The 24,454-nt window shown below is 41.3% G+C and overlaps 2 protein-coding genes across 2 annotated transcripts in view; one reads left to right on the plus strand and one right to left on the minus strand.

Moving 5' to 3' along the window:
* The first annotated feature begins 223 nt into the window (after window positions 1-223).
* Window positions 224-11,163, plus strand: map6d1 (MAP6 domain containing 1). The gene is made up of 3 exons (XM_059343844.1): window positions 224-1,246; window positions 2,244-2,571; window positions 10,471-11,163. The coding sequence occupies exons 1-3, from the start codon at window positions 723-725 to the stop codon at window positions 10,546-10,548; spliced, it is 930 nt and encodes a 309-aa protein (XP_059199827.1). The 5' UTR covers window positions 224-722; the 3' UTR covers window positions 10,549-11,163.
* A 1,737-nt stretch (window positions 11,164-12,900) lies between these two features.
* yeats2 (YEATS domain containing 2) overlaps window positions 12,901-24,454 on the minus strand; it is a 29,621-nt gene continuing 18,067 nt past the window's right edge. Inside the window, exons 20-30 of the mRNA XM_059345041.1 lie at window positions 22,851-23,223; window positions 22,601-22,735; window positions 21,526-21,657; window positions 20,410-20,560; window positions 20,005-20,081; window positions 19,836-19,915; window positions 16,689-16,893; window positions 15,880-16,115; window positions 15,641-15,715; window positions 15,362-15,435; window positions 12,901-14,373 (exon numbers count right to left, since the gene is read on the minus strand). Coding sequence (XP_059201024.1) covers window positions 14,265-14,373; window positions 15,362-15,435; window positions 15,641-15,715; window positions 15,880-16,115; window positions 16,689-16,893; window positions 19,836-19,915; window positions 20,005-20,081; window positions 20,410-20,560; window positions 21,526-21,657; window positions 22,601-22,735; window positions 22,851-23,223 — 1,647 coding nt within the window. The 3' untranslated portion in view covers window positions 12,901-14,264. The remainder of the gene's footprint in view (window positions 14,374-15,361; window positions 15,436-15,640; window positions 15,716-15,879; window positions 16,116-16,688; window positions 16,894-19,835; window positions 19,916-20,004; window positions 20,082-20,409; window positions 20,561-21,525; window positions 21,658-22,600; window positions 22,736-22,850; window positions 23,224-24,454) is intronic.

The following is a 24,454-nucleotide window of genomic DNA, read 5'->3' on the forward strand; positions in this document are numbered from 1 at the left end:
AATCAATTACTTATCTAGATAAAAAAAATTCACGATTGATGCTTAAAGAATTGAATATGTTGTTATTTTTCTTTCATGTGAACCTCATTAACCCTAATGGAAATAAGGCAGGTTGATGTAAGACGTGGGGCACAGATGGGAATATTCTCCACACACACTCTCTGAGCTGGGGTCATCGGGTTTGATGAGTGTGTTTAAGTAAGTAACGGGTCTACCAGCCTACTGTATACTGTAGGTTTGACGCTGCATCATAATTATGTAATGCTCATGCTGGCAACAGTTACAGTTATATCAGTGACGGGAAGTGGAGGAGCCATAAAACGTCTTCGGATCAGGATTTTAAATTGCACAAAGAGGCTGGAGGAGAAAAATATCAACGTTTCTTTGCTTTTTAAAACCAGACTCTGGCACTCTGGATCCGGCTGGAGATGCGGAGAATAATTTGCCACAGATTCCTCTGCATAGTGGAGGCACTATCACAGACCACGTGAGAGGAATATTCAATGACGGTCCCCGACAGACCGGTTCATCTCCGCTGGCACTCCTCTGCTGCTGACATGGACTCTTGGACACTGTATTTTCTCAGCTTCCCACTAACGGACGCGGAGGGAGGGCGACACTGTGTCTGAATGTAACCTTTGATCTTTTCTCTTCTTTTTCTGTTCTTTTTCTTTCGTTTTCTTCTTCTCCTCCTCCACAAGTCAAACAGTTAGGAGGGGGGTATGGCTTGGCCGTGCATCAGCAGAGTGTGCTGCCTGGCTCGCTTCTGGAACCAGTTCGACAAATCGGACCTGTCCGTCCCGCTCACCATCCAGAACTACTCGGACATCGCCGAGCATGAGGTGCGGTCCGTCACCAAACAAGTCTCCGCCTCGGAGCGCGCACCCGGGAATAACTACTCGACTCCGGACCCGCGTGCCGCCGGCGCCACTCATGCGCCCACAGATGGCCCGGGGACCCGAGGATCCTTCAGGGCACGGAAGGAGCCCAGTTACAAGCCCCGGGAGGACTACCACCCGCCCGGAGTGCCTTTTCCCAGCGTTACGCAGTACAAGCAGGACTTCAAACCGTGGCCCATTCCCAGGAAGGAGAATTTCCCTTGGATTAGTAACGGGGGCAGCAGGGCGGACAGTGTGTCGGACAGCCCGGTGAACAGTTACCACAGCCAGGCACAGCCGGGGGAGAGAGAGGAGCGGAGGTGGGGGGAGCAGCAGGTGACGGAGGACAGCAGAACCAGCTCCTACAGGTAGGACATGTCCCTCTCTGTTACTGCTTCAGCACCTGTCGCTGTCCACTCTGCTGGAGCACCTTAATAAGATGCGTTTTAATACTTTATTGACTTCAAGAGTCGACCCAGCAAGCCTGCATGGAGATAGGGCTCATCAATAATTCCCTTACACATTTCAGAGAGATATATGTATGAATATTTGATTTTCTTATTTTCTTTATTTGAGGTTATGGCAGGACGTTTTAGAGCAGAGCAGAGATTCCCAATGCAAGAATAAAGGTTTCTATAAAGTACAAGCAGAGCAACTAAATAATGATGCCAGATCGATAATTTAAGTAGATTTTAGAGACCTTAAGAAGTAAAACTGTGCAGTACTTCATAGTTAAAAAAAAAGAGGCATAAATATAATTTGAAATGTTTGATATTATTTTGTTAATCATCTTGTAACCCCTCATAAAAAAGAAGCAATATTACTTACAATTCTCTGCCATATGGGTTCCATTAAATTACCAGCAGTGCAACGAAAGATTGGTGACACTCATTTTGGTATATTTTAGAGACTTAAAACAGTATAACCATTAAAAATTCTCTCTTGGTAATCATCTTGCAACCCTTCAGATTTTTCTTCTGATCACTTGGTTGGTCTTAACGCCCCAGGTAAAATTATACAAATACGCTATAATTAAATAATTAAAAGTGTTTTCTGGCAATTTAGTGTGTAAAGTTGCTCGGGACACATTTTAAAAAGGCTGAGGTTGAGATTTCTGGACTTGTTCAAGCTCTAAAAACACTGGATCCTAATCCATTTCAAATAATGCAGTGCTTCCCAAACTTTGGGCAGAGGACCCTTTAAAAAGAAGCATAAGACAACTGTATTTACAAACTAAGCTCTCCTCATGACAACTAAACTGATCATTGTGTAAAATCAGTAGGAAGCTGCTTTAAGTCACACTTGCACAAACTTTTTCCTGTTCTGAGCCTCCATCAGACACCTGATGCATCTCTCTTCCTCCAGGCAAGAGTACAGGCCGTGGACTGGGGTGAGACCCGCCAAAAGTGCGAGGAAAAATCCCCCAGCTCAATACTCCAGCCCGGGGACAGAGGCCACCCAAGTCCCGCGTGAGACCAGCTACCAGGCAGCCTACAGCGGGGAGGGCCACAGGTCCATAGGGCTGCATCAGGGGGAGCACAACATCGCATCTGCTGCCTCCAACATCCAACCTGCTGCTGTCCCCCAGCCCATCCCCGCTGCCCTGCAAGCTGGCACTTCACCCATCGCCCCCAGCCTCCAGCAGAGCATCCCGCCTGAGAGGAACGAGCTCAGTAGAACGACCAAGGGAGAGGTGAGAAAAGACAGCACAATATATTGAAGCTGGAGGAATCTTGTAATGTGGGTCTCAAGAGCTTGTTGGAGGAGCTACAGGTTTAGATTGCAGCATGCTCCTCCTGAAAGTCATCTTCTCTCGTCTCCCTGGTGGCCTGTTGCTGTTGGGGCGTTTCAGAAAAAGTGATACAGCATTCTGTCCCTAAGCAGCTCAAAGTGACCCAGCTGTTTAAAACAGGCCATGTACTGTGTTAGGTAACACTCTGCTGGTGCTACACTCATTACCTTGACCTGAATAGAGCGGGCTTGATGGGAATGAAAAAGTAAACGGGTAATTCCTCCATCTGTTGTCCATTTTGGACAGAAAAACCTGTAGACGAATATACTGATGTCTGTATAAAAATAAACAGCTCTTATCATGTTATTCCAACAAATAGAAGGAATCATTTCCAGTATACTAAAAATCTGTATTTCTTTTTTGTTTGTTTTTGTTCTCACATTCACTCAAGTTTTTTAATCAAGTGCTAGAATGTCACATGACCATCTCAGTGGGGAAAAAAGCATATAAGCCCTCCAAAAAACTGTTGTACAGTATTGAAGAAATACCACAAACTGCAAGTGACCTGTGTTTTTATAAACCATATAAATAAATACATTTACTAACATATTTAGATTAAATCTTAATGTGTAAGTTGTATCTGGAGTAGAGTATAAATTATAGAACAGTTTTCTCTTACTACACTTACTAATGTGACTGATCAATCATTTCCTAATTAAAAAAGACTTTTCCTTAAGGGGCAGAATGACAACATTTGAAGAATCCCCCAAACGTTCACACAATTGTACATTTTGTCCCAGATTTGTGCTCTCAGATTTAACGAGACCCAAAGAGAGGCACACAAAGATCCAGATGTCTGATTGAAGCAAAACTTACTGGGAGGAAGCCGAGAACTCACCAGTTCAGTCAGGTTGTTCCAGATTATGGCAGGATAAACTGGGTGAGGGGGCACGACACGTCCCCCTCTCGTCTGTCCCCTCCCTCGGTGCTGCGGCTCAGGTCAGCTGTTTTGCGTGACAGTAAGTGAGACAGTTTTTGGGAATCTCCAGAGGTTTAGTGCCATCCCTCTTCCCCGCCCACGGCCCTCTGTGCCATCTGCCAGTAGATAGCTAGAGCTGGTCTGTGCTGGCCCGGGTCAGGCTGGTTTGTCTGTTTGCACACTGTGCAGCAATAAATCTTGCACTGAAAGGTATCTGGGAAGGTTACGAAATGTGTTTTTGTAGGAAAAGCTGCGTTTGCAGGGTTGTAGCTAGCACAGAGGACACTGAGGTCTTCCATGGGGTTTTAGAAACCTGGGGGAAATGTACAGTCTACTTTAATGGAGATTTTATAGACTGATTCCAGTATTTTGTAGACTCAATATAGTCGAATTTGAATACTTTTGTGATATTTGTGCTTTGGTAAAGTGTGGTACTGCAGCATGGAATCTTTCGAAACAAAAACCCACACATTTACAGTTGCATCCCAATAAATTAGAATATCATAGAAAAGTTTATTTATGTCAGTAATTCAATTGAAAAAGTGGAAATAACACATTATATACATCCATTACACATAGAATGAAACATTTCATGTCTTGATTGATTTCATTTCTTCTAATTATAACGATTGGCTTACATTTAATGAAGACCTTAAAATCAGTGTCTCAATTTTTTTTAATATTACAAAAGACCAATTTTAAAAAGTATGTTTAATATGGAAATGTTGGCCTTTTTAAGTATGTCCATCTATATGCACTCAACACTTGGTTGGGGCTATTTGACTTGAACTACTGAAAATTGACTTTTCCATGATATTCTAATGTATTGAGATGCACATGTATAATAAATTCCAGGTTAGGTTTTGTAAGAAGTTAATGAGGAAAAAGCTGTTAAAATCAGGACAACACCACAGTAACTCTGAAACCACGGTGGTGTCTAGTGAGAAGAGGGATGAATACCTGGGTAGTATTTAAACAATAAAGGTGGATTATGAGTTTGCCAGATTATAGGAGATGCTTGGACATATTCAGAAAAGCTGGTGAATCTAACTTTATGGGTACCTTTGATCTGTAATTACAGCTGCATTATTTTCCTAGCTTTTTCAAATGGAGTTCTGCTGATACAGACACTGGTTTAGAGCAGGACTGTGCAGCCAGCTAGTTGTTCATGGCCGCTTTAAGCTTATTTTCTACTTGATTTGTGTACTCTTTTGTCCTGGTAAGTGCTTGCTAAATTCTGGGACCCACAGTTTATTTTTTTGGACAACCCACTGCAAAGTTAAAACCATCTACTCCTGCAAGATTTGTGTTGTCCATCATCCAAATCCCATGCAGTCTCATATGCAATTCATGCATCCACCCCATGATTCAGCTCTGCTGTGAAGTATAATGGGATCTTCAGTGGCCTGTGCTACACCCCCCTACCACAGAGTTTTATGAAAGTCAGTCAAGTAGTCGGCCAACCAGACAAATCCAGCTTAAAACATGACCTCCCTGGTGGAGGTAAACATGTATTTTCTTTGCTAATGAGAAGGTGAAAGTTAGGAGATACACACTGTCGTTTTCATAAGAAAGAGACATTCAAGTTGGAAATTAAATTTACAGATTATACACGGTCGCCCATAAAGTTGAAATAATTTTGTTTTCAGACACAATCCTGCTAATTGTGGTTTAATTTTCAGTGTGGTATGTTTGAAAGAGATTGATGTTGTATATTCACTTTATCTGTCAAGAAAAAAATCACAATCACACAATCACATTATCATTTCATGAAAAGAGGTTCAAAAAATATTTTATCCCAACTATATGGCCGACTGTGTATAAAGTGATGAAATTAAACAAATAAAATGTGAAAAAAATCAAATCATTAAAAAAAATCTGATTATTTTTTTTAATTTTTTAATTTCTAGTGGAATAGGGACTTCCAGACTTCCTCTAGAACTAGGAACTTCTGACCTCAGTATTTCTTAAGTCCTATCTACTGCCCTGTTTGTCTGCCCTCGAAAAAGTGATTCTTACATGAGAGAAAAAAGACGTATTTGCATAATATATGGAACCATCATGTCCCTCAATATCCCATGTGGTGGTGATGGAGGTCGAAGTGAGAGATGTCAATGGCGGGACACAGACTCTATTAATAACACTGGCCCAGTTGGAGTGAGAGTTCATGGCACATTAAGAAGGGATGTGCTGCTGGCAGTATGTTCGGCTGTGGGACTGAACACTGCAGTCAATATTACACAAACACGCACATACATGTGCAGTTTTCATGCAGTTCCATCAGCTGTACCACAATCTGCCAGTGCGACACAAACCAGCCTGGCAGCAAATCAAGTTGATCTTAGATAATCCACCCCGGTCACCAGCGGCCCACTCACTGCCGACTCATTATTGACTCACCAGCCCCCTGCAGAGGTGTCTGACCAAGCATTACACATCCCACTCCAGTATGCATTACACTGGGTCATGGCGCTCTGCTGGTTTTTGTCTTTGAGGGCATTCTCAGCTTGTGATGCCACTCTGTAAAATACATGACTGAACCGAACTGTGTTACCACCAGCAGGCAACACTGACTGTATCTATTCATTAAAAGATTTAACAGTTAATTCCCAAATAAGCTGCTGAAATCAAAATAAATCTGCTCTTGATGATAAAGGACTTGGGCAGCCATGAAATTCTCATTATTGCTCAAATCAATCTGTCAAATTGTGCGGCAGACAAGTGACCTATTAGGACACGCTGATGATTTTCATGATGAGAGAGACGTGTGTTGTGATGAACTCACTGAACTCACAAACCTAATTTAAAGCATCCCAGTGAGAGGTTGTTGCGAGCTGTCGGATGAGAGGACGAACCTCTGTTAAACCTGAAACTCAGCTTGTCCCACTTGTCTGGTTTTAAATGCATGCAATGAGTGCAGTGTGTGTTAGGAGTCAGGCCCGGCAACTGCAACACAAGGCAAACAGATTTGCAAGGACGGGCTGTATAATCCGGTGAGGGATGAGCAAGACAAAACAGCTGAATGGGGAACACATTTAGGATGCAGAGAGGAAACTTAAGCGGAAATATCTTGTTATGTCATATTCTTGGTTGTTGTATAGTCAGCTTAGAAGCAGCAGCACCCTGAGATTTGGCTAACCCTGCTTAAAGGGACAGTTCACCCCAAAATCAAATATACCCACTCAACAGCAGGGCTTCACAATAAGGGATGCCAGGTTGAAACTGGCATCATTTTTGAGAACTTGGCAAGCAATTTTTTATGGAAGAGGAGTTTGGCCAGGTAGGAGAAAAAAATAATGAGGATTTTTTTTCATTATGCAGTTAGATTTTTTTTTTTAAATAAGGCAAAATGTAAAAAATGAATTGTGCACTTCGAGAAAAATGTCGAAATGTCAAGAAAAACGTAGAAATGTTGAGGATAAAGTCAACTTTTTTGTTCAGTAAAGTTGGAAAGATGTTCACAGATTTGTTGTTCCCGTGTCAATAAGTCATCAGAGGAACATTGTTTAAGAGAAACGGCGTTTATCCCAACAGTTAGGTAGACTGCAAGCTACAACTTGATTTTCGTCAATGTCGTAAAATGAGTTTTACCACAATATTTAAGGGTGTAGTAGTACTAAAATCCCCCTACACATAAATGAGCTATTCTTGGTAGTAGGCTACCATAACTATTGTTTTAGGAAAATCTGCTCTCATGTAATTTATGGGATGTTTTAAGACTTACGTATATTAGACATATTGAGGAAAGTCCGGTTCCGGTCCGAACTCAAAAAGTTGACTTTATTCTCAACATTTCTACGTTTTTCTTGACATTTTGACATTTTTCTCGAAGTGCACAATTCATATTTTCTTCTTCCTCTCATTATTTTTTTCTCCTACCTGGCCCTCATCCTCTTCCGTAATTCTTGGCCTGATGACAACCACTTTTTAACAACTAAAGCTGAATCTGCACTCCAAAACAAATACATTGTATTGTTTGTTGCATTGGTGATATTTAAATATTGGTGATACCACACTGGTATTTTGTACACCAGGAAGTGAGAATGTAAACTCATAATGAATAGGATTAAAATTCTGTAAAGTATTAGACAAACATCAAAGGATTTTACACATTTTCATGCATAACGACGTATAACTGCATATCATCTGCTTTCTCAGCAAAAAGGAGACCATAATATTAGTTTTCTCGACAAAAGGTGATGTCTTACCATTGAGTCCTCAACAGCAATGTCTCTTTTCCAGGAATCATGAGCTGCTTACTCAAGATAATCCACAGACTTTGTTGTGAGCAGTTTCATGTAGGAACTAGACTAGAAAGGAAATAGTTCCTACATGAGGCTGCTCACAACAAGGTCTGTGGATAATCTTGAGTAAGCAGCTCATGATTTCTGGAAAAAGAGACATTGCTGTTGAGATTTTCAAATGTTTTTTTGGGGGGATGCTTTAAGCACCACAAGCCAGGTGCCATCTGGTTCCGTTATATTTGAGGGAAGACAGACATCTCTACAGCCGATAACTCCAACACTCAGCAGCTCACAGCAAAACAATCAAGATTTATGAACAGAATTATATTTGTGTTTCTGTGTTAAACTGTCACTTTAACATGTAAATCCAGGACATAACAGTGCTTTGTTTTCGTATGGCGGTAACAGATGCACGGTAGAGGGGCTGAAATGCTGCCTACAATGGCTTTAAACTGCATAAAGAGGATAGAAAGCCTGCAGGGACAATGCTGCCTACGTTTCACATTCCAGTTACCTCCTTTTTCTCCCTTTGGGGTCTTACTTCTAAATATAGTATGACGGAGGGATGGATGAGGGGATTTGGCTTTCATTTGTTACACTGAATTCACAACAGGACTATTAATAACATGTTAACACATTTTGAAATATTTATGAACGCCCCCCTTCTATAAAACTGAACCCCCATCTAATTTAAATGTTTCTAAAGCAGCTGCAGCCCTTCATTCCTTCATCCATTGTTTTTTTCTCTTTCTCCGACTTTCTCTTTCCTTCCACCTCTTTTCTTTTTTAAATCCCCAAAGCCAGGCTTTCTCTTTGTATTTCTCTCCACTCGTCTTTCACTTGGACCTCATCCCTTTTCCCACGCTGCCCGGGACTACAGAGGGAGAGTTCTGTGCCAAGTTGGCAGGACTGTTGCAGACAGGAGAGGAGAGGGTTGTATTAAGAGTCGGGGAAAGGCAAGAGAAGGTTGAGCGAAAAGAACCAAAGCCAGGGGGGAAAAGGATGAGGAGAGAGGAATGAGATGCAGGTTGTGATAGATAGGTGATAGAGAATGAGAAAGGGAGAGGGGGGGGGTTTAGTGAGCACCATTTGATGGATTATCTGTTAAAGTGCGATGTTGCACCGGGTTGCAGTCTTCTTTGGCACCAATCTAATTTAGGAGAGAGGCAGACCTGGCTGCTACACAGAGCAGAAAAGCCGGAGTATGTGTGTGTGTGTGTGTGTGTGTGTGTGTGTGTGTGTGGGAGGGGGAGGAGGTGAATACACTCACACACCAATATGACTTGCTGAACAACATGAACTGCCTTCCCTGCTGCCACCCACAGCACTGTGCAGTCACATTCAAAGAGGTGCTGGTACAGCAGGCCGTCAATCTCTCCCAGGACTTGTGCTCCAAATGTCTGAAAAAAAAACTGCCCCACTCCATGGTAACACTTATAAATAACCATGATTAACAGTGCAATATAGACCCCCTCTTAAAATAATGGCCCATGTCATTTTTTTTCCAGGTTTTTCAGAAAATGCAAAAAAACTGGTGGTCAGCATCGCAAGGAGATGATTTAGGCAGAAAAAAATCATTTTTGTCAAAAAATGACTTATTTTAGGAAGGTGACGATACGTAACATTTTTGTAGTGAAACGTCTGAAAAACAACTCGTACTTCCCAAATAAATCTATTATTTTAATCAAGGTCACAGGCTTTCATTACTAATTATTTGCAAAACACCTATAATCATGACATAGATAGATGAACCAGATATTTGCTATTGAATGTCAAAATACTGAACTGTTCATTTGGTTGACTCTGGAGCAAACTGTAGAGCTGTGTTTTGGTAACAGGGAAATGGAGTATACTATATTTGTTAAAGAAATGTCTACATCTTGTCAGAGGCATTCTCCTCAGTACAAAGTGACCTTTGCCCGATTTAAATCAGCTGGACACAAACTCGACCTTTCCTCCAATTTACGAATAGCTCTAATTGTTTGGGTTTACCAGACAATAACAGCCTCCAAGGCTGTTTTCTGTGCAGACAGAAAGGTGCTTCCTGGTGCATGCATATTCAAAGACTAATCCAAAGTGTGCATAGATTTAGGAGCCATATTTAGTAATACTATGACCAACTTGACCCCCGTGCCATGCGCAAGAAACACACACAGACACACAGACACACACACACAGACACAGACACACAGACACACACACACACACACCTTGCTTATATAGAGGGATTATAATAAAAATATAATAATATAATAAAAAGTATTACCCTCACCCCACAGTAATACAAGTAAATTATTGATCATTTTCATGACAGATCCAGTAATTGCTGGATAGAACAGAATATAGGCGACTTTTTTTATTCGCCACAACCCAGATTGATTCTGGTCAGACTTTGACAACAGCTGGCATCAGCAGAACAGAGCAGCATTAAGCAGGAAATAGCAACACAGTGCAGGATGCTAGCCTTCTGACAGCAGACCTGATGCTTCTTGACGGCTCAGCCCAAACCAGTCTCCTCTCATTTCATGGGTCCAGTGTGAGCACCACAGCTGCTGGCCTCTCTGGTTACATCTCTCGGATCACCTTTAAAGCTGCCTCTCTCTCTCTTTTCTCTCTCTTTCACTCTCATTGTCTCAGGAACATCTGGTGAGGACCAAGTTCCCTCCGAACTCTTCTGCCGTCTTTCAAAGCGGACCGAGGGTCTTCAACATCTGACAGCTTCTCCGATTTCCAACCATTCCACTTTGACCGGTTTCAGTTTTAAGGAATCAACAGGGGAATGATCCAAGTCCATTCCACAACACAAGAATCTATGCAAGGGAATGTATAATGTTGTGAAGCGTGCAGAGCTGCAGCCTCAGTATCCCGAGTGGACGCAGATAGACGCCCCCTCCTTTTACACTCCTTCCTGCCCCTGTTGCTATGAAAATGAATATGCATGTAACTAAATAGTTTTAAAACAAGCTTTTTTTGCAGTTATAGATGCCCAAGAAACTGGCTGCTCTGTGTGTTTCTAAGTGAGTTTGTGTGGGCGTGTGCACCTGTGGATTTGTCCTTTCATTGTACATAATGTCGAGTCTTCTCCAGTAATGAATGACACAGCTGGTCATTCAGTGTGTATGCTTTAGATTACTATGTTGCCCTTTGGTGTTGTGCTAGAAATCTGCTAGAAAATCAGCTATTTATTTCCTCAGTATTCAATTAGTTAACTATTTTGAGAAAGTATTGTTCGGTCGATTATTTTGTAAATCTATTGTTAAAGAAAAAGAGCAAATATATATAATGGAAGTCAAATTACAATAAAAGAATATTAGGTTCTTTTTATGAGAAGTGACTTGACTCCTTTTCTGAGCTGTATTTTTTTTTTTTTTTAATAGTTTGACACAGTTCTGGGTGTTATTAGTCATTGAGAGGGTATATGAATAGAGTACTGAGTTCAATAACAACTATTATAGCTTAGGTCAGGGAATGTGAAAGACGATGTTCAAAAATGTTGTGTTACCAAGCAAAGTAATTAGGCTAATAACAGCATACTTATGCTCTCTTGGCTGGCTGGTTCTCCTTATAGTCAGTGCTCAAGGGTCAGTTCACTCAAATTACACACACACACACACACACACACACACACACACACCAAAAGTCTAACTATGCAGATGGTTTGGTTTAAAAGATTTCTGCCTCCAGCAAAGACAATGGAGGTGAATGCAATTTATGTTTGTGGTGCCACAGCACTGAAATTTAATAAAAAGGAGTAGTTTAAGTGAGCTATTTTGGTAAATAAATATTCTTGTTTGCTTGCTTTCTGAGAATTAGAGGAAAAGATCTACACCACTCTGTCTGTTTGTTAAATATAGAGCAAAAGACAGAAAGTGGTTAGCTAAGCTTAGCATAAAGACATCTCGAAGGGTTTTATTTCCTGAGATGGCAAGTCTTTCTTTCAGCTTTGGTGTGTTCATGAGCTTTAGGCCACAATGTGAAAACACCACAGCTTCAAATGTGTTGTATTTTATTCTCCGATCATTTAAATAACATGAACATTCTCTAAAACAGCTAAAATATTGCTTTACCCGACTTATTTCCTCTAATAATAACTCTACGTAGACAGCATCTAACACCCCATGACAAACTACATGCAAGCAGAAGATTAATATCTAATACATGAATTAGCATCAAGCCCACATTTACTCTTGTCTGGTATGTTTTTGCGCAATATGACATCAACACGGCACATTACGTACCATCATTTTGCAGATTTTCCATGTTGTTGTTCCAACTTTAGGGGGTGTACAGATTAGTTTTCCCAGTTGGGAACAAGTTCTCCCAATTATTTTGACACCACATGAATGCAGGGTTAACACAAGGACAAAGGGCTTGACTAGTTCTGTCCCAGATAGTTGTTTTAGGGGAAAGCAACATGCTCTGACAATTTTTCGGTTTCCATTCACACAGCACTTCCACGAAGCATCTCCACTGGCTTTACTGGGGAAGTTACTGACTTTACTTCCCCTGAACTCCAAATTGTCATTTTTACATTTTGTTGTGATACACTGCTATTCGTACGAATTACAGTCATGGAAAAAAATGATTAGACCACCTTGTTTTCTCTAATTTCTTGTTCATTTTAATGCCTGAAAGGTATGTTTGTTTGGACAAATATGATATCAAAAATAAAAATCATCAAGAAAACCATGGAAAATGGCTAGATATCAGCTCTTAAATTAAACTCTTATGAGCCATTTCTGTTATTTGTCCAAACAAATGTACCTTTAGTTGTACCAGGCAATAAAATTAACAAGAAATTGAAGAAAACAATGGTATAATAATTTTTTCCATGACTGTACGGTGTTAATTAATAAGTTTAAAAGTGGTCGGCAGAAGAAAATGTGCTTTTATGTAATTTGGGTGAACTGGCCCTTTATATTGTGCCTGCATCACTGCAGTTGGGATACTACAGTTTATTATTCACAATCTATACTAATTATGTACAAAAACACAAAAACAAAAAAACACAGAAGACAGAAAGCAAACAGGTTCAACACGACTCACGTTTTCAAGAAATAATTCAACTAGAGTTTTTCTTTGTTTATTACAAGAATATTGATTATATTTTTGGTTTGCACTGAAACATGAAAATACAATGTTGGGGTAACCTTCTACACTAATTTGGTTGAACAGGCATCACAAGCACTCAGGCCAAACACTTCCACTCGTCCAGTCATCCACATATTAACATAATGCAAAGCTCCACGAGAAACAGAATTACCAACACGAAACACACACAAGCACTCACTTACCATCAAATTCATTAAATTTTGAGGACTACTTCCACTATCCACACATATTCATACACACATACATACACACACACAGACACACACACACACACACACACACACACACACACACACTCACTACTGTTAGGGCATTATTGTTTGCAGTTATTAGATAAAAAAATAAAACAGGATTTGAAAACACCATCTATTTCATATTGGTCATATACACTGTGTACATCACATGATTGACACATTATGGTTGTTAACCAGAACACTAAAAAGCACAACTGGCTATCAAATCTGTTTCGTGAAGGAAAGAAGATAAATATTGAGAGGGATGTCTTGACTGCGCAACGATAGTGTGATTTGTTCATTAGCTGTGTTTTGTGAGAGTCAGACATTTTTCATAATCTGTCTGCAACGTAGAAATAACAAACATGAATCAGTCATGTCTCCTGAAGAACCTTACAAAACAGGGAGACTGTAAGAGCCGTAATTACCTCTGTCAGGTAACGCTGAAATACATCAAAGGATGTTCGCAGTGACGAATCATTGGTTGCCATGGCAATGACAAGGGCCTGTCCGTTTGCTTTGCCCAAAGTACACAACAGACATCAAAGTGATTGATGGAGAACTCTCAGACGTTCATGAGTGTTTTGCGACTTGCTGTAAATGTGTGTTTCACCTCTGCTGGTGAAGCGGCGTGAAGAATGAGTGAGGGGACAGCTGTCTGATGCTGTTTTTTAGCCCTGTAAGTCACTCAGGCTTCATTTCCCTGATGACTACCTGGCTGTCTAGCAGGAAACACTTCATCATTAAAATAATCTTGTTATGAGGTAAGCGAGGGCACAACAGCCTCTCAAAATCAAATAACACGAGTCCCACAATGCTGCTTCTCGATAAATTAGGACTAAAATGTTACAATAAACCCAGAGTATTAGAAACATTTGTTATTCCGCTGCTGTGCGGCTGCTGTGAGAAGCAAGCTGAGCCCTTCTGTGATAAAGTTAATGAATACAGTACATTAGTTATTACTGTGTAACCTGAGGCAGCAGGACCACAACCAGGTGTGAATATTCACACAGACAGTCTCTCTGTTGAGTTCAAACAGTCCTCAGTTCTCTGTGCGTGTCAGTTACCAGTCACTCTTGTTATGCCTCAGTTGTCCTTCGACAGGTAACCCATGTGTGTGTTGGTGAGGAAGTCACAGGTGGGGATGCTACTGACCGCCTGGTGGATGTTCATGGCTGTGATCTCTCTCGGAGTCCTGCAAAACCAAATGTTACAAAGTTTTGAGTATGGCTCAATCATAGACTGTATAATAAAGATCAACCAGGCGTATCAAATTCCTTCAACTGTATAAAAATGAAGCCAAACATGTTGGATGTAGGCCCTGCCATATTGTGCTGTTGATGCCATTTGAGTCTGTGCAGTAGTGATGGGGTCTAGGAGCTGCAGTATCAGGGTCCTGCCTATACGTCCTGACTCAATCACAGTTTTATGGAATCAAATAACTAGCAGCTGTCATACCCTCCATCTTCATATACAGTCTATGCCCTGAACATACAGGGAATATGTTTCACTCTGCCTCGGAAATCACTGGTCGGCCCCTTTAATATTTATGACTGTAATTAACTTCATGCTGAATATTCAGCTCTCAATCAAATTCAGATACTGAGGTCGGTTATATCAGCTCAGTGGTGCCCGGTGTCTGTACATGGCACAATGAAAACAAAATACTGAGACAAGCACAGTTGAATTTACTATTTAACCACAGTATATAATGACAAAAAGATAAAACAACTCCTTGGTTTTTGCAGGTGAGGTAAGCCGGTCATAAAAATGGCATAACTTATGAGTATCTGTAGGTTTATTACAGAGTGCAAAACTCATAAATTTTACTTTGATGAGTCCTTTTCCCCTGCTGCTACTAAAATAAATCATAATTACTTTTATTTGACATCTTTATAAAGTGATGTCATTGGAGCATATGCAACCACCGGGTCTCTTTACAGTATCTGTAAATGTACATTATTGATTTGAAGTTGCTGTAAATTCTTTATTTCAACACTATTCTGAAACAACCAATCTAAATGAATTTTTTATTTAAATATTTTCTTGAGGCCGAGTTAAGAATAATATGAGTAGCAAACTAGTTGTTTAGACAAACTTTAGATAAAATGAATGAAATGAAAAATGGAGAATTAAGCAGGTTGCATGTTAGAGAGACTGAGAGAAAAAAAAAAGAGGCTGACCTGTTCTGAGGGGATTTGGCGTAGGCCCCAGCCAGAGCTTCTCTCAGGATGTCACTGGCAAACTGTTCAGTAGCCTGCAGGGTACACACACGCACACACTCATTAGATCAGAAACCCACTCGCTCATACAGTAAAAGGTGAAACACGCAATACTGTGCAGGTGTATGCCTCAAACATACTGTATATTTATCATTCTAGTCAAGGGTAGGCTGAGGTAATGATGAGCTACTGTAAACGGCCAACTTTTTTTTTTCTGTTCTGGCCTGTATAGTGACCGACCTTCAGAATCATGGCTTCCACTACTGGAGCGAACACATTCTTCTCCACCTCCACGGGCTGGAAGGTTACCCCGATCTGAGAAGAAATGAGGAGTCATCATATAAAGATTGAGCAAGTGCTGCAGCTTCTTCCAGTTAAAAACTCAGTTACTGGAAGCGACACAATAACAGGATGTTAATAGTTAAATTAATCAACTCTCAGTGAGTTTTCACTTCCAAAACCCCAGAGAGGTTACTGACCTGCTGCGCTGTTTCGCCAACAAACTGGGCAGACACGCAGGGGCCCAGGAAGAACTTGGGCTCCACGTCAGCCTCTTGCTCTTCTTCTTTGACCTTTAGTTTCTGGCAGGGAGGGGTCACAGTGATGATGTCGACTATTTTGTCATCTGCCTCTTCTGGTTCGGTCTTGAGCAGAGCTTGCATCTGCTCCAGCCGCAGCACCAGCTCCTCGCAGCTACTCAGGGTCGTTGGGCACTCTGCGGAGCGATTCACATGTACATTTCACACATCAGTTCACAAGCAGCAGCACCCGAGCCAAGCAGTTAAAGCAACTGCATCAGCATTTCATTCAGCGGCTTGTTGTGTGGCTGCGTTTAAAGAAAAATTGTTAGAGAACATAATGACTCATTTTACCAGTTCAACAATGTGGCAATTAAAAATCAAGATATTTGTGCAAGGAGGAGGGACGAGGACAACACAAACACAGATTATAATATTGTCTGGCTCAGGCAAGTGTGTGACTCACTCACTAAGCAGCCACGTCTCTCACCCTTTAGAGACAAAAGACGGAATTAATGAGAACTCTCTGTGAATAAAACAACACGGCTGAACAAAAACACTGAAGCTGCACACTGGCCGCCCTCAACACTATTGGACTGCAAACACATTACTGGACCAACTGGTATCTGCAGAAGCACTACACCCACACATGCAACACTGAAGGGAGAATATTGATCCACTTTGGAAGAAAGAGTTGACTGTGAAATCGCAAAAACAAGTTATCCCTGTGCAGGAGCTGCAGTATGCAGCGAAAGCACACACAAACTCACCGGGCTCGTTGTCTATCTGCGTGAGGATGTCTTCGATGGACTCGTCATCAGTCTTGCGTTGGGGCTCGAGGTCAGGTGGCGTGTATCCCCTCTGTCGGCACCACTGCACAACCTCTCTGGTCTTTGGGGGAGTGAGGGCCTGTAGGCGGGGCGAGCGGTCCAACACATCCTGGACGACGCGCTTTACTGCCACCGCTCGCTGAAGCTACACAGAGACAAACCAACATCTACAATGTGAAACTGTACATTTGGCGTTAAACCAACAGCTTCACACTGAGCAACATTTTCTTTAGTTTGAACTATTTGCAGAAGTGGATTCAAATGGGGACTGTGTTGGATTGTTTTCTGACATGGTTATCCTTATTTGTTGGTGTTTAGCCACGTGTGTGTTTGAAGCATGTGTATGCATGTGTGAGGAGTGTGCGCACTTAAGCGCGCGTGTGTGTGTGTGTGTGTGTGTGTGTATCTGTAACTGTAATCACATCAAAGATCAAAGGCAATCAGATCAAAGCAACCAACAAAATTTGCTGACACCTGTTCCGGCACAGAGACAGCAGAGGTGGACTCTGCTGGTGAATTTCTGGCCTCGAACAGAAAGCATTTTTGGCAAAACCATAATACCTATTATTGATCCGACCGCACTTTGAGCGTTCCAAGTTCTTCCTGAACATCTACATATGATTTTTTTTAAGAAAAATTAAAAAATAGCTTTGTTAGAGCGATCTAAAAAAACTGTTCCATCTTCCTTTTTTCCAAATTCTTCCTGCGTTTTTAATATGGGACCCAATGAGGCTGTTGGTGGTGTTGGTGGCGCATCTGTGCGTCGTACGCCCAAACTATAACGCCTGGATTCCACTGGATGCGTAACGACTCCGGCAGGGGTCTGTCTGCAACGGCTGCGTATCTACGCAGTCCGTCAACACCCACCGGATCCGTCTGTGTCGGAGCTGTTGCAGACAGCAGAGTCCCGAGGACGCACGAGATCTCGCAAATTCACGCCTAATCAATTGATATAACTGGAAGATAATCAACATCTCCTCGTTAATGACTGGAGACAAATCCAGCGACTCCGTCTTAACGAGCGCTAACGAGGTCGGCCGGCTTGTTAACGAGCCGGCCGACCTCGTTAGCGAACCCGAGGTATTTTATTTTGAAAATATACCGGTGTTTTATTTTGTGTCTGTGCAAGACTTCCTGTATCGAACGATCTGCTCTGTGCTGAATTTATGCGTAGTGCTCCGTCGCCCGACAAAAATAGAAGCTCTGCGCAAGTGTTGCGAGGGCTGTCGGATGGCCCTGCGTTGTCGGACTCATTACGCAGTGGATCTGCAGTCGGTGGAATCTCACACATTGATTATAATGGGTGCGTAACGGCTCCGACGACGGATCTGCAGCCGTTACGCATCCAGTGGAATCCAGGCGTAACTCTGACAGCTTTACCAGAGGATTGTGAGTGAGAAGACAAATTTTCCTACATTTCTATGTATAAATTATTTCTGTAGAGTGGAATTTGCGGCCTGGAGCACAGTTTTCAAATTTATTTATTGAAAATTTTTTCTCTCCCTCTACACTCAGGCGATGATGTCACACACTGTGACACGAACATTCCGTGCAATACACACCCATTATAATCTCAGAATTTCTCCAAAAATGATCATGGTCATTGAACAGGGATTGATAAAAAACTATATGACCTATCGAAACGTGGATTAATACACCGATACACAAGACTTGTGTCTACTGTTTAAAGTTTAAATGGAGTCTCTAGGTGAAATTATGCCGGAGAAGTAGACGTTTAAAAATCTCCAATTATTGTTCTTTTTCGCAAATTTTTTTTCGGCCGTCCCATTCATTTCAATGCAAAATTTTGGGCAGTTTTGTATTTTGTATTCTGTAGAGAAAAGTAATAGCACACCGATCCCGATCAAACCGCACGTTTTGATATATAATTTGTCCTGCAACTCTTCAAGTTGTAGGACTAGTAGCGGGACGAAATTGCGTCCGGAAGAGGAAGAAGAAGAAATCCACAGTATAACAGTAGTGCTCAGGGCGAAGCTATTGCTGTATGGGACCAGTGCTCGGTGCGATTGCCCCGAGGCCCTAATTATGTATGTGCATTTGCTTGACACTCAATCAAGATAAGCCTAAGGGGGCGACTATTATTTTATCATAATTTCATGCCCTTATTGGATTAGCTTGCTGCCCATATGCATTTATGTTCATGAAACTTAGGAGTTAAAATTGAGGATTTTGTTCAAGGATTTTTTAATGTTATAAAATATGACTATGATGACAGACATGTGTTCCCTCATTTGAAAACCTCAACAGAACCTTTGAATGTAAAACAATAAAAAATAAATTGGTACAGTCCTACATTTGGCTGCACACAATCTCTCCAGTCCAGCAAAGGCTACCTTGCAGCCTTTCCCTTGTGCTCATCTAACGATGTGCCTTGAGTCCCCTGTCCCCTAAGTAAATTAGTGACCTGTAAGATATAAATATCCAAGCCTGGGCTCGTCTGAGAGCCTTTTATAGTCGTAGAGAAAGAGAACAGACAGCTAAGACATGTGCTGCTCTGTATGAGCTATTGATGAACCCATTAGGACGAGATGAAAGGAGACAACCGGGCAGAGATACACATCTGACCAGATAGATAGGAAGACATGAGGTAAGCAGAAAGATCGCTGAGTCAGGGGCCCCAGCACCGAGCACCAAGACAGATTACACGGACAACAAAACTGCTAACAATGCAAATTATCACTGATATTATAGACGCCCTCACTGTGGAATCTGGAAAGTAACTGTTAGTAAGTGGGTGATGTTGCTCTGAGATATTAGTCTGAATTCATAAAGTGCCAGAAAATACTGGGGGGGGGGGAGTCACAAAAAAGGCCAAAATGATGACAATTATTCTTCTCTCTACTAATCGCTGCAGCTGTCATTTGCATGATTTTCTAAAATATAGTAAGATATTTTTATCCTCTCTTTTTGCCCACAAACTTATCTTCCCAAATAATGCTAATCTCCAATGTCCTATCAGCAGTTTGACTCCACTGACACTTTATAAATCACTCAGAGGCACAGATAATGTACAGCATTCATTTCCTCATTGTTCACATACTCATGCACAAAACAACAAAAAGTCACCTCTGATGCTCGGCGCTTGCCAATGGTCCAGGAATAATACTGTTCTGTTGAAGAGGCACAGAATGGATGGGAGTCTTCAGCTGAAGAGACAAAAACAAAGAATTAAACATCTTGACAAAACCCCAGAGTATGAGCTTTCAGTCTGTTTTAATATATGGAGCTCACTTACTCTTATCTGGCACAATAAGAGGGAACTTCTTCACCACGGCTGTCAGCAGCTGCATCATGGTCTCTATGTGCTCAGTGCTGTAAAGGGAATCACAAGTGTCAGGGAATAACCAAAAAATATTCACTGAAATGACAGCTGTAGGGAAGAGAAAAGTATTCTTAAATCCTTCCATTACTATCCTGGTAGCTATTTGATAGCTTTAATAAAGGGGCATACATTAGTCTTCCCTGAGTTCGTCGAGTTAAATATAGAGATTTACACTTACAGATAAATATAGATAAAAACACAGTTGATGACTCAGTGTCACTGCAGTTGCAGAGAGTTTCTTCATTTGCACCTTTCCTGTTAGGATTCAATAAATGTGCTGCAAGTTATAGCAGCATTGTGACTCGTTTCTGAACTTACTTGATGAGGTCGTGAGCAGCATTATCTGCCCCTTGCTCCTGCTTGACTATTGTAGCTGCAGAGGCAACGTGGACAGAAGTGGGAACAGGAGCAGTCACCGGGGGAGATGGACCAGCTGTGACAGCTGTGCTTGCACCTGGCTCGGTCTTCACTGTGGCAGCAGAGAGCGACAACAGAAAAGCAAGTGTGAGAGAAACATTCATTCCATTGAATAATTATATACTATTAGTTTCAGGCTGAAGTTCATCTTTGTTATTGGTATTAAAGGATGGGTCCATTAGTTTTTGCGTTTTTTAATTTTTTTATTATATTATTCTGTAGCTTCCCAGTGAGGTTCCTTATGTATTCATATCCAAACATTCACATTTTGGTCGTAGTATGTATGTTTTGTGTCAAAATTATACTTTCCCAAGCCCTTTTTAAAAACCTTTTTCCATGTGACCAGAAGGAGGTTTTTGGATGATTATGTTACTACATGTATACACTTGTGTACACAGCAGAGTACTGGCACGGAAGGTTAGCAACATACTGCTGTGGACACCATGGTTTTTCTAAATCTAAATGTTTGTTCTGCATGGAAAAATTATTGTTTATGTCAAAGGAGTCTGGTGGCTTTGAGGAGACACAAAAAATGTATTTTAGCCAGTTTAAATCAATCTACATCAGTTTAAGTGCAAGCTATAATTAGAATATTTACCATAGTACCTTGACGTCAGACAGCCCTTTCAAATGGGGAACTGAAGCAGTTTTCTATGCTTGCTTTAAAGCCACCAGACTCCTTTAACAAAAAGTACTTTCCCTTGCAGAACACAAGTGTTGCTGGTCCATCGTAACTGCCGTCTTTTTCAGTTAGTTAGTTTGTGTTAGCTAGCGCTAGTGTTCTCAATATTCATAATCTCAACAATTTGCTATGGTTGAGTGAGTTTTTCTATTTCAAAAACCTGGTAAAGAATGCAGATAGAGCTGACCTTTTAAACATTGATGTATTTGAGAAGAGTAACATATTTTGTCCAAGCTAAACTTGGCAGAATGGAAGAAAATGGAGGTTGGGAGTAAAAGACAGAAACAATGAAAGATGCGAGGAAAGTGGGCCGAGTGGGGATGGACCCCTCTCACCTTGTGCCAGAGGCAGGGCAAGGGAGGGGGACGCCTGTCTGGCAGGACTTGGGGAGGCGCCAGCTCCAGCTGCTCCAGGGGTGGTGGAAGAGGAGGAGGAAGGAGTACTGGAGACTGGGCCTTTAGACACTACTACACACAGAAAACACATGTGCGCAACACGCACACACGCACACGCACACGCACACACACACACACACACACACACACACACACACACACACAGAGGATGGATCAATGACCCATTAGATAAATGGGCTTAACAGTTAGATGAAAAATGAGAAGGGAGGAAGATGGTTTACTGCAGAGAGAAAATAATCTACAGTTGATGTTCGAGCATCTCAAATAAATCACACCGTGTAATCATGTACAGGCAAAATGAACTCAGTTCAGAGAGACATAAAGCAGCTTTTCTGCAGTGTCTTACACTCTTAAAATCATTTCTGGAAACAAAGTGCTTCATTTCAACATTTACTCTTCAGAAAATTGTTGTAAAAGATGTGGCACACCAACAAAGCGATCAATGTCAGTGATGCTTCATGTTTTATTCAAATGCAATTGCTACTACCTTTTATCTACTTTAAGAAGAGATTAAAGTAGATAAAAGAGTACACAGCCTTTTTATCTGGATGCACTTTGGTTGTAAAGACTATATATAAACTAGTGATGACCATGGAAGCCCATTTCCATGATGAAAAGAAAAACATTCAGCAAGCCAAACTTTCTCGAAATAATGACTTCGTTTTTTCAAAATAATTACTTAGTAATTTGAAATAATGACTGAATTGCAAATAATTGCTTAATATCACAAAATAATGACACTATCTCAAAATAATTACTTTACAGATGGTTTATCATTATTTAGAACTACAAAGTCATTATTTTGAGAAAAGTAAGTCATTATTTTTAGAAAGCTTCTCATTATAACAATTTGCAGGATAATTTTTTCTCGTCACACAGCAAAATTTTCATATTATTTTTTTTCTTTTACAAGCCAAAAAGGCCTTCCATAGATGAGGCAGACTGTTTTGCTAGCTAAACTAACGTTTCAAAGGGCTGTCTCAGGCATGCTTACCTTTCCCAACAGGCATGAGAATGGTCTGCACCCCTCCAGACCCCGTGCCAACCCCCAGCTGTTTAAGCTGGTTGGCGGGGATGGTTAAGACTGTCTGCTGGGAGCTGGAGCCTCCAGAGTGAATTTTCAGCATACCTGGACAAAACACAACATAAATGTAGAATGATTTGTGGTTGGACCTGGACTGCATTTTGTCATGTAATCGAACTTGTACACATTTAAACCAGGTGAAAAATGCAGTACTGCATACCTGAGAGAGTGGCACCCGTCTTTCCTCCTCCTGCTGCCATTCCACTGACCAATGAGGCTGCAGTGACCAATGACGTGCCGCTACTTTTGGGCACACCCACCACCGTCCCCACCCCTGCACCCTTGGACATGCTGACGACAGGCATGTTGGTAATGCCTTTGGCCACTGTTACTACAGCTCCAGTTGAACCCGCAGCACTCTTTGTCATTGTGGCAGTGTTGCCAGCACCCTTGACCAAGGTGGCCACGGCCGCCTTCGACAGGCTGCCTCCCGCAGCAGCACTGGCGCTCTTGGCTGCGCTGATTACTGCCGCCTGGTTGGCTGCTACCAGGAGTGAGTGGTGCTGAGAGGCAGACTTCCCGCCATCGGCAGCCTGCACAGAATACACAAAAACACAGCTGTCAATCATGGAAACTATAAAAGAAGGAAGGGTCGTTACATCATTTAAATGTTGCAGTGGTGCCAGTCTTTGGTTCCGCTTCGGTTGAAGTTAATGGGGCCGACATGGCAAGGCCCACTATAACCCATCAAAGCTGTGTTGTTTCACCTTGGAAAGAAAAATGCTTCCACACAATAAAAAATAAAATCATTATGTTTGTTCTAGCTCTATGTGCGCATTTGAGTTCTGTCCAGCAGTCTTGACTTCACTGTATGCCAAAACTCCTTGCAGTTTGCATCAGTGATTTATGTGGCCTAGTCTTCATGCTTATTTTATTAGCTAGCACACCAAAGTCATGACAACAATCAAGCCTGTAGAGAGGCTGTAACACTTGCTCTCACTGACACCACAGCTCCGTTTGTTTCTTTCACAAGGATTGTTTCTTAATAACATTAAAAGGGTCTATCTCCAAATGAATGTAGAACATCTCAACAAAGATATTCCTGATTAACAATAGCTATACAAAGTCTAAATGCTAACTAAGTTCATTGACTAACAAATTAACAAGTACATGGGCTGTAAGTGATAAAGACGCAGATTTATAGAGGCAAATAAAATTTGGAACTTAACACCTGACAGTAATAGGAAACATTATCTTCAAAACATGGCACCAATGTGTGTTTATGCACTACATAGTGACATAATGACCCTTCCTTCTTTTATAATTTCCTTGCTGTCAATCAGGAAGTAAACAGAAAGATGCTAAATTTGGACACACAATATCGGAACAGTATCTTTTCAATCTTTGCTATCCTTTTTATAGTGTGTATGACATGTTTCCATTGCCAAGTGAGAAACAACATGGGTACGTTACAATGATATATGAATTTACATAAATCATTCATTACACTTGTTTTAATACTTTATAAACCATAGCATAGAAAAAGCACTTTATGGGTCGACATATCTCATTCTTCTGCAGTTACATGATGAGAGTGTTGACAAAAAATTATAATTATCAACGTAATGAACCTATTTAAGTATGTCAAATGGTGTTTTGAAGGAACAGATGGAGAGTTGGGAAATGTTATTCCCTGTGGCAGGACTTTAGAGTTAGTGCTAACTGTCTTTTCTTTGCTCTCATCACATTTGTTTCCAGTGCCGTGCAACTCACAGAGTGAGATGTGGCGATCAGGTCACTGGTTTTATGGAATTCTCAAAGACA

This window comes from Centropristis striata, chromosome 11 (genome assembly GCF_030273125.1).
Source record: "Centropristis striata isolate RG_2023a ecotype Rhode Island chromosome 11, C.striata_1.0, whole genome shotgun sequence".
Lineage (NCBI taxonomy): Eukaryota > Metazoa > Chordata > Actinopteri > Perciformes > Serranidae > Centropristis > Centropristis striata.